At 43.6% G+C, this 10,659-nt stretch overlaps 1 protein-coding gene across 1 annotated transcript; it reads right to left on the reverse strand.

Moving 5' to 3' along the window:
- Positions 1–4,277: 4,277 nt before the first annotated feature.
- LOC143288845 (uncharacterized) lies at positions 4,278–9,958 on the reverse strand. Its single transcript, XM_076597493.1, has 7 exons — positions 9,851–9,958; positions 7,869–7,915; positions 7,391–7,443; positions 6,260–6,349; positions 5,456–5,568; positions 4,693–4,776; positions 4,278–4,375 (listed from the first exon to the last, which is right to left on the reverse strand). The coding sequence occupies exons 1-6, from the start codon at positions 9,856–9,858 to the stop codon at positions 4,770–4,772; spliced, it is 318 nt and encodes a 105-aa protein (XP_076453608.1). The 5' UTR covers positions 9,859–9,958; the 3' UTR covers positions 4,278–4,375; positions 4,693–4,769.
- Positions 9,959–10,659: the final 701 nt, after the last annotated feature.

Genomic DNA, 10,659 nt, shown 5'->3' on the forward strand with positions numbered 1-10,659 from the left:
CGCCAAACACAATAACGCACAAACCCACACACAAACAAACAAACAAACACACACACACACACAAACAAACACACCACACACACCACAAACACCGCACCCAAACACTACACACACACACCACACACACACACACCACACACACACCACACGAGAAAAAGCCGTGAAGGGTCACGGTATGGTTCCTGGCCACCGAAATGGGAACCCTTACAGCCAAAAAACGCCTCCTTGCTTTCCTCTGTCCAGGGCCATTGCGAATTACATCAGCTATGATTCGTTCTCCTGCCTCTCAGCATTGCATTCCTCATGAGCTGGATGAACTGAAAGCAACAACAACCAAATGACGATAGATGGCAAATTATTCGGTCTCACAGGATATGGTGTATGTGATCTGTGAATATGATTCGTTTTTAATCTCTCTCTCTCTCTCTCTCCTCTCCCCTCTCTCCCCCCTCTCTCTCACTGTTTGTTTGTTTGTGTGTGTGTGTGTGTGTGGTGTGTGTGTGTGTGTGTGTGTGTGTGTGTGTGTGTGTGTTGCACGCTCAGGAATCTGATTCACTGTGTTTTTGCCACATAATATATCACTCAATTTACATGAAAAGCAGGAAATACACCACCTCTACATCAATTTCAGCACCGCTATCTTAGACGGTACATGGCATCAGATATGGGCTGTTCCTTCTTCGTTCATTGCGTGGGTATCATTCATGACTTGATGATCTGAGAGCAACATCAACGATACCAAAAAAGAAACAAGACAACATAAATAAGTGTCTCAAGATATGGTGTATATGGTCTGGGCGTATAATGCGTCTTTCATAAAACATCACACACACACACACACACACACACACACACACACCACCACACACACACACAAACTGAAGCAAACATAGAAACACACACACACACACCCACACACACAACACACACACCACACACACAAACACCCATACACACACGGTCATGTAATAAGTACACACAAGTGCACGCAAACATACACCCCACATCCCCATCCACACACAAACTCTCTCTCTCTCTCTCTCTCCTCTCCTCTCTCTCTCTCTCTCTCCCCCTCTGTGTGTGTGTGTGTGTGTGTGTGTGTGTGTGTGTGTGTGTGTGTGTGAATGTTTCAGGTATATGATTCATTGTGTTTTCACCACATAAAATATTTGTTTATACGTAAAAACCCCCCCCACAAATACATCAACTTCAACACAATCATCTTACCTGTGTAGTACGGTATATGGCATCAGCTATTGAGTGTTCTCCAACCATTTTCATTGGATTCATATTCATCCATGAACTTGATCATCTGAGAGCATCAACAACAAAAATTAAACATGACAAATTAATCATACGAAATGGTGTTCGTGGTTTGAGGAAAACACACACACACACCACACACACACACACACACACACACACACAACACACACCCACACACACACTAACAACCCACACTTAGTCATGCACATAAGAACACATACACAAACACACACACACACACTCTCTCTCTCTAACAACCACGCTTAATCATGCACATAAGAACACACATAAGCACAGATATGCACACACGAACACAGATATGTGGTTCGTCCGTCGGGATCGACGAGGACCATCTAGTCATCCTAGGGGTGGGTGGGTTGGGTTCTGTTGGTGCGCAGATGACTGGTCAGGTCAATCCGCGCCCGGAAGGTTCTGACGCAGTGTGGACAGGGATGGTGGCGACTGTCGCGGACTTGCTGGCACTGCTTTTCCTGGCCTCTCAGGATTTAGCGCCTTTGTGGACAACAGAACGTCACTTTGGTCTGTCCATTGCATTCAGCTCCCATGTGTCGTGGCTGATGTTTGAAGGCCTTCGGAGAAGCCTTTCAGAGTTTCTTGAAGCGCTTCTTTTGGCTTCCATTGGAGCGCTTGCCATGTTGAGTTCGCCGTACAGCAGTTTCTTGAGAGCCGGAGGTCTGGCATGCGAACAACATGGCCTACCCAGCGCAGCTGGGCCTGCATCAAGATGGTGTAGATGCTGGGCAAGTGTGCACGAGTGAGCACCTCTGTGTCAGGGATCTTCTCTTGCCACTTTATGCCGAGAAGTATTCTGAGGCTGGTGGTGTGGATGTGGTTCAGCTTTTTGGCGTGGCGTATTTGTAGACTGTCCATGATTCATATCCATAGAACAGTGTGGGTGAGAACTATGGCCTTGATGCCTCTCCCTGTTCCAAAACGTTCTTATGGAGTCTGCCGAAGGCAGCCGCTGGCTTTGGCAAGTCTGGTATTCACCCTCATTGTCGATGACAACCGAGCGAGGAGAGTGTACTGCCGCTGCATGCCCAGGTATGTGAACTTGTCCACCGCGTTCAGTCGTTGCCCCGTTGATGAAGATGTTCGGTTCAACGTAAGGCTTTCCTGGAGCTGCTGGTGCTATCCCTCTGTCTTCTTTGTGCCTGGTTTGAGGCCAAAGTTGTCACAGGCAGCAGAGAACTGTCGACGCTGTGTTGCATGTCAGCTTCAGAGGCAGCGTTGAGAGCGCAGTCATCAGCAAACAGGAAGTTGACGGTGTCTGTCCTGAGGTGAAGAGTGAGCCATCTGTGCGGTACCTGATGCCAATGGCCTACGTCAGCGTCTCTGAAGGCATCTGTCAGCATGGCTGAAACATGAGACTGAACAGGGTGAGGGCAAGAACACACCCTTGCTTCACTCCGTTAGAGACAGGGAATGGTTCTGAAGTCTCTCCGTTGTCTTGGACTCTGGCCAGCATCCCATCGTGTAGTTGCCGTATGATGGTGATAAAATTTCTGGGACATCCGTTACTTCGCTATGATTCTCCAAGGCCATCTCTGCTAACAGTATCGAAGGCCTTGATCAGATCGACATAGGTGGAGTAAAGGTCGGCGTTCTGTTCCTGACACTTCTCCTGGAACTGCCCGCGGCAAACACCATGTCGATAGTCCCGCGTTCTATCGGAAGCCACACTGGCTCCTCTGGTAGGAGACCTTGCTCAAGGTGCGCTATGAGACGGTTTTGAGTAGCACTCTGGCAGAGTCTTGCCTGCACCGGACAGCAGGATATTCCACGATGGTTGTCCAAGGCCTGACGATTTCCTTTGCGCATGTATAGGTGTAAAATAGAAGCGTCTTTGAAGTCCTGTGGAACTGCCTCATGCTACCATATGAGCTGGAACAGCTGATAAGCTTCTCAGTCAGCGTCATACCACCTTCTTTGTAGACCTCAGCTGGAATGGAGTCTGAGCCAGGGGCTTTGCCATTGGATAGCAGACGGATAGCTTTCTGGGTCTCCTCCAAAGTTGGAATGGCATCCAACGACTCACTGACTGGCACCTGGGGGAGTCGGTCGATGGCTTCCTCATTGATGGTGGAAGGGCGGTTCAGTACGCTGTCAAAGTGCTCAGCCCATCTCTCAAGGATCCCCGTCCTTGTCAGTGATCAGGCTAGAACCATCAGCACTGAGGAGTGGAGCAGATCCGGAGGTGGTGGGACCGTAGACTTCTTCAGGCCGTTATAGAAGTTCTCATGTCGTTCCTGTCTGCAAAGCCCTGGATCTCATCAGCTTTGTTGCTCAACCAGGAATCCTGCATCTGCCGCAGCTTCAGCTGGATGGTGCTGCGTGTGCTCTTCAGTATGTCCTTTATTTGACTCTGACTTGGGATCTTCAGTGTGGGCTCTGTAGGCTTGGTGTTTGTCTTCTAGCAGCTGCTTGATCTCAGTGCAGTTCTCATCAAACCATTCTTTGTGCTCCTGACAGAAGGCCCCAGGCACTCCATGGCAGTGTTGTACACCGTTCATGCAGTGTGCCCCATGCTGCCTCCACATTCTGGTTGTCCAGCACGGTGGACTCAAGGCGTTCCTCCAGGGTGTCAGCAAAGCTCTGCTTGATGTTGCTAGCTCCAGCTTGTTGACATTCAGGCGTTTGGGTGCTTTCATGACCTTAGGCCGTCTCTTGGGCTGGATGCGGAAGTTGAGCTTGGAGACGATAAGGCGGTGGTCTGTCCAGGCCGCACATGGCCCTCGTGACTCGTACATCCTGCCTGTCCCTCTTCCTGACGATGGCAAAGTCGATGAGATGCCAATACCCAGAGCGAGGATGCATCCATGACGTCCTGTTAGGGTGGGGAGGCAGAAGATGGCGGGTAAGGAGGTAGAAGATGCATATATACACACTCAGACACACACATACACAGACACAGACACACACACACAAGAAGAAACGAAAGAGTCAGTATTTGGTTTATGGCACCAAAATAGGAACTTACAGTCATAAGAGCCTGCTTGCCTTCCCATGGGATAGGGGCAAATTGTATGAACTCAGCTATGAGGCGTTCTCCTGCCTCTGGCATTCCATTACTCATGAACTGGATTAACTGAAAGAAACAACCAAAATGACGACAGATGACAAATCAGTTGATGTCAGAGGATATGGTGTATGTGATTTGTGAATATAAATCGTTTTTAATCTCTCTCTCTCTCTCTCTCTCTCTCTCTCTCTCTCCACACACCCACATCCACCCCACACACACACACACACGGACACACACACACACACACACCCACACACACAAACACACACACATACTCTCTCTCTCTGTGATTCATTGTATTTTTACACATATTTACAATTTTCTGAATGCCGAAACGATTGAAATACACAAATACATCAACTTCAACACAATCATCTTACTTGATCAGCACGGTTTATGGCATCAGCCATGAGGTGTTCTCCATCTTCTTTCATTGCAAGGATATTCTTCATCAGCTTCATGATCTGAGAGTACAACACACACACACACACACACACACACACACACACACACACACACAAACACATGAACTTGATCTGAAAGCAACATAAAAAAAAAACAAATCAAAAATGAAACCGGACAAGTCAATCTGTGGTGTATGTGGTCTTGGAAAATAACACACACACACGCACACACACACACACAACACCCACACACACACACACACACATGCACAGACGCTTACCCCTTAACCCTCTCTTTTTTGTCGTCTAATATCACTCATACTGAACATATGTAAAAATCGATCAACGACAACATTACACACACACCACACACACACACACACAAGTTTCAAGTTTTAATTATCCTTTCACTCCTATTGGAGTATGGAGGATTACTGCAAATACTCTTTTCGTGCCCATAACAAACATTTCCAAATACACAACAATGGCACATAAAAGTGAGGAAAACACAAATGTCTTTTTAACTCCAAAAGTATAACTAGGCAACATTTGCAAATCTAATCATCTTACTTACAGCTAAAATGACTTTTTTTGCCTCCTTTGAGCATATTACAAAAAATTAAAAACCGATTTTGGAGACAAATATTTTTTTGGAACATATCTATTTCGTACACACACACACAACACAGGAAACGTGAAAGATCACTATTTGGTTTCTGGCACCAAAATTAAAACTTACAGCTGTGAGAATCTCTTGCCTTCCTCTGTCTGAAGGGCACCTTGTATGACATCAGCAATGAAATTTTCTCCTGCTTTTTGCATTGCACAGGCATTCCTGGTGAACTGGAAGATCTGAGAGCAACAACAACAAAGACGAAAGATGACAGATTAGTGAGAGTCACAGGGTATGGTGTATGTGGTCTGGGAATATGATGCGTTTTCAATCTCTCTCTCTTTCCTCCACAGCACTAACATGGACACAAGCACATAATTAGAAGCATACACACACACCCCTAACCCCCATCACACACACACACACACTCACTGACTCACTCATTCACAATGAAGAAAAAGAAGAAGAAACGTGAAGGGTCGCTATTTGGGTCATGGCACTAAAAACAGGTACTGACAACTTTTTGTTCCTCTCTCTCCATCCTTATCACAATTTTTCCTCTCCTTCTTTCTCTCTCTCTCTCCTCTCTCTCATTCTCTCTCTCTCTCTCTGAGTAGTCCAATTCATTGTGTTTCACCACATAATAAAATCACTTGTGTTCACGAAACCCCCCCAGTAAATTCATAAATACATTCATACTCATACATTCATACTACTTAATCATACTACCCTCCAGTCTTTCTCTCTACATCTGTTTGTCGCTCCGTCTCTCATAGACAGACAGACAGGCAGACAGACAGACAGACAGACACAGAACACACACACACACACACACACACACACACACACACACACACACAAAGAAGAAGAAGAAGAAGAAGAAATGTGAAGGGTCACTATTTGGTGCGTGTCACTGAACTAGGCACTCACAGCCTGAATGTCCGCTCTTCCCTCCTCTGTCTGCAATGCACTCTTGATGGCATCAGCCATGGGGTCTGCTCCTGCCTCTGCCCTGACAGTCTGGATGTTCAAAGCAAGTCGAAATCTTTATTTTTAGGATCAAACACAGGCACTTTTTCATTTTCATTCTGTCCGCAACTCATCACATTACAAAATCAAAAGCATACCAGAGAACACACACACACACACACACACACACACAGAGGAAAAATAAAAAAATAAAAACAACAAATCATTACATAATAAAGTGTATAGAAAGTATACAGACAATCATCAAACGAACTCCCTATAACTAAACAAAAAGCGAGATATACAGGTGGTTTTCTCATTTAAGGCCATAGTCCTGTGTGAACAGGGTTAATAAAAGGATTTAACAAGTGTCACTAGCACTGTTCATGTAAACATCGCAAGCATTACCAATTATCACAACAATTGGGATACAAGTATCTCAGGCGAAGTGCTCTTTTAATGTAGATTGCATGTATTATCTTAATCACTCAATGGCACCAACATAGTTGAAATAAACATGGATATGTATGATATCTTTTTGGAATAAATTGAACTGAAAGGTCTGTAAGGGGAGGACATTTCTGGAGAAAAAGAACTCCATTTTCTCTGGATTCATCGCAAAATGGGCAGAATATTTCTGAATGATTTATTGGTTTATAGCGATGTCTGTGTACTTTACACAAACACGAGGAAGTGTCTGTACGTGCGTTGTGTATTTTATATGTATGCATGTGTGTATCTATGTGCATGTGTCCTTGTGTGTGTCTTTCAATTGTCAACATTTTTGTTATCATTATTTCGTTTCATCTTTTTATATCTGATACATTTCTTGAATTATTCAATGACATTCTTTTTTTAAAATTGTTCTCTCTTGCCTATGTTTTAAATCATATGCATATGTTTGCGTGGGGATGTTTGAGTGGATGTTTTAGTGCTATTGTAAAGCGCATAGAGCTTCAGGAGTATGTGCTGTAGCAAGATGTCTAAATAAATAAATATGAACCTGAAAGAAAGGAAAAAAAACACAAAACGATCATAATAAGAATAGAAGAGGAAACGAAAACAATTTACTCAATATCTCTTTGGGTTTACCTTTGGGCTGCGAACACTGTGGGCACTGGCTCCATTCCGCACAAGCAAAGGAGCTGCAGAGACAGAACATCATCACCATTACTGACTTCTCTAACACAGTACACAGCCGTCATTCCTCTCTCAGCATCAGCACTGGTGCCAGAAGTATACATGCTGGAGATTTGGATGAGAGCTCAATACTGACAGTCACTGGGTTATGTTGGAGACTTGGATGAGGGCTCTCACTCTCGCTCTATGTATATATATATATATATATATATATATATATAAAATATGTATATATAATATGTATATACACATGCATGTGTGTGTGTGTGTGTGTGTGTGTGTGTGTGTGTATGTGTGCAGTGTATAGAGAAAGAAAAAAGAGTGAATGAGACAAAGTTAATATTGTGTTCCCCACATATGTCACTCGTTTTCATGGAAAGAAGCAAAAACATAAATACTTTATCTTCAGCAGAACAAATAATCATCTTACCTGCAAAGCAGAAAAGGGCAAGACCAAGCGTCAGTTGACAGGTCCACCTGTAATGACAGTATTCAACATGTGAATTCCACGAATCTCCCTCTGTTTCGCTTATGCCTCTCTCTCTCTCTCTCTCTCTCTCTCTCTCTCTCTCTCTCTCTCTCTCTGTCTCTCAAGAATCCTAGAGCAGAATGAACAAAAACAATATTTATGATAAGTATATGCTGAAGATCTAACAAAAGGGAAATAATGAGTTTAGTATGAAATAAGGCTGAAAGCCCTCTGCTCTCTGTTGTAATTCATAAAAAATAAGGATTGCTACAATCTTTTCACAATGCTGTGGTCTTTTTAAAGCAGGTGGAGTATCATGTGAATCCTTAAATTGAGCAGGTTTTGGATGTATCTTTATTTTTCTCAGAACACCAAACTCGGGACAGATTGCTAATGCATGAATTTCGTCTTCGTTTCCCTTACAAAATATACAAGTTTCAAACTGTCTTTGCAAAGCTGATGAAAATTATGTTTATTATAAGCCTGAAATTTAATGTAAGTGGGTGTGAACTTTGCAAAGATCAGATTAAAGCTATTTTCGTTTTGGCTGCAGTAATGATTTAAAGGGACAATAGTGTTCAAAACTATTACTACCTATATTTGGATAGGTACAGAGAGTGAGAGAGAGAGAGAGAGAGAGAGAGAGAGAGAGAGAGAGAGAGAGAGAGATACAGAGACAGATAGACAGAGACAGAGAACTCAATGAATTGAATGAGCTTTATTTTCTGAGGGCAGTCGAGTAAGAAAGACTATGTGTTTTTTTCCATCCAGACCTGGAAATGGAAACAGTAAATAAAACCGAAGGGGAAAACCATTGTGTTAATACAGCATGCATATTAAGTTAAGGTGACCTGAATAGTAATTCATTTACAACACTATGTAACTAGAGGTGAATGAAAGGAGAGAGAATTTGAGGTGGAGAGAAAGCCAGGAAGGAAAGAGAGAGACAGAGAGAGAGGAAGGGAGTCAGACAGACAGACAGGTCAACAGACAGAAAGAGAAAGAGAAAGGGCGGCGGGCAAGGGGGGAGGGGGCGGCAGTCAAAGCCAGCCAAGAAATATTCCCAAACAAAAGCGAAAGAAGACATTCAAGATATTTTAACAACTTTGTTATAAAACCATTTTTGTCACACTGGATATTACCAAACACCAGTGTAAACCAATATTAATGCTTCACATGGTTATGACGAAATTGGAAAATTCACAAATACAAATATATACAAAGAGAAATATACACAAAATGTAAAAACAGTGAAACAACAAGACCAGCAACAATGACAATTGAGGCTTCACTCAGGGTAACATGAACCTTTTCTACAGATCATTAAAAGACATTGTGTGAACTACTGCTTTGGGTTTTTAAACGTTCTGCTTTATGATGTTTCATATGGTTTTCTACGGGTATAAACATGATAAATACAGTGCTTTCTGATAACTGACAGATGAGAACTGAATTTAAGTCCGCATTACGTACAAAATGACCAAGTGTAAGTTTAATACATTTTCCATTAACAATCCACTTAAAAAAAATCGTAACATTGCATTTCTGGTGTCTCTTGAAAATGAACACATTTTCTGTGGACTTTGTATTTCAGTTTATTGATGAATGGTAGCTATTTTAGCTTGATTTGATGAATCACGCATGCAAGGACAAAAAAATAATGATACTTGCATTTTTAGTGTAGTCTCATTAAGCTGAATCATACAAACGCTAGTGCGATATTGTATCAAACCACATTAATACATTAGGAAGGCAACAGTGTTTTTAACCAATTTTGTGATTGGTTTAAAAAAAAAAGTGGCTTAAGAATGCACTGGACATGAACCGGATGCAATGCATCTAAGTAAGTATTATTACCTGAATGGACAAAGAGAGAGAGACAGACAGACGGACAGACAGACAGAGACATACAGACAGATAGAAAGGTAAAGGTGTATACTGACGTTGCCATTGTAGCTGGATGGAGAGGTAGTCTCACGTCCCGGTCAGATGTGACAGAAGGTGGCCTGTTTCAGCGTCAGACACTGTCAGCTGTGTGCAGTGTTTTCACCGGGCCAGGATGTGCGGGCTCTTGGGTCCCCGCTTGGCTTTTATTGACAGGTGGAGGGGAGGGGTGAAGGGAAGGCGGAGGGGAGGGTGATGGGAAGGTGGAGGGGAGGGGGGAGGGGGGAAGGGGGCGTGGAGGTGAGGGGTGAAGGGTAGGTGGAGGGTGTTGTGTTGTGTTGTGTTCTGCGTGCATGTGTGTGTGTGTGTGTGTGTGTGTGTGTGTGTGTGTGTGTGTGTGTGTGTGTGTGTTGTGTGCAATGGGTGCGGGATGACATGAAGGGAAGGTGGAGGTGGAGAGGAGGGGTGACGGAAAGGTGGAGGGGAGGGTGAAGGGAAGGTGGAGGGGAGAGGTTGGAAGTGGGTAGGGGAGGGGTCAGTTGTCATGTGGTGAAATCCACAGAAACAAAAAAAAGGCCATCCATTTTTTGTCTGTGGCTATCACCCTCTCTGTGTGTCTGTCTGTATGTGTGCACTGTATGGCTCTTTTTGTCTCTTTACGCAATAGTATTCATCTACAATAGATATCACACACACAAATATGTACAGACAGACAGACACACACACACACACACACACACACACACACACACACACACACACACACACACACACACACACACCTTTAAAAAAGTGAGTTTCAGTAGTACAGTCAGGGCAAAACAAAACCGAACATGAGTTTTAGCTGCATCAATGGTAAGGGAACGAA

Source organism: Babylonia areolata, chromosome 13 (genome assembly GCF_041734735.1).
Source record: "Babylonia areolata isolate BAREFJ2019XMU chromosome 13, ASM4173473v1, whole genome shotgun sequence".
Classification (NCBI taxonomy): domain Eukaryota; kingdom Metazoa; phylum Mollusca; class Gastropoda; order Neogastropoda; family Buccinidae; genus Babylonia; species Babylonia areolata.

Bases quoted from the DNA above. Each gene is read 5' to 3' on its own strand.
- LOC143288845 (XM_076597493.1), bottom strand. The intron at 7,444-7,868 runs GTAAGATGATTA...CTGTCTCTGCAG, and splicing joins TGCCCTTTTCTGCTTTGCAG to CTCCTTTGCTTGTGCGGAAT. The intron at 5,569-6,259 runs GTGAGTGCCTAG...TGTTGCTCTCAG, and splicing joins GAAGAGCGGACATTCAGGCT to ATCTTCCAGTTCACCAGGAA.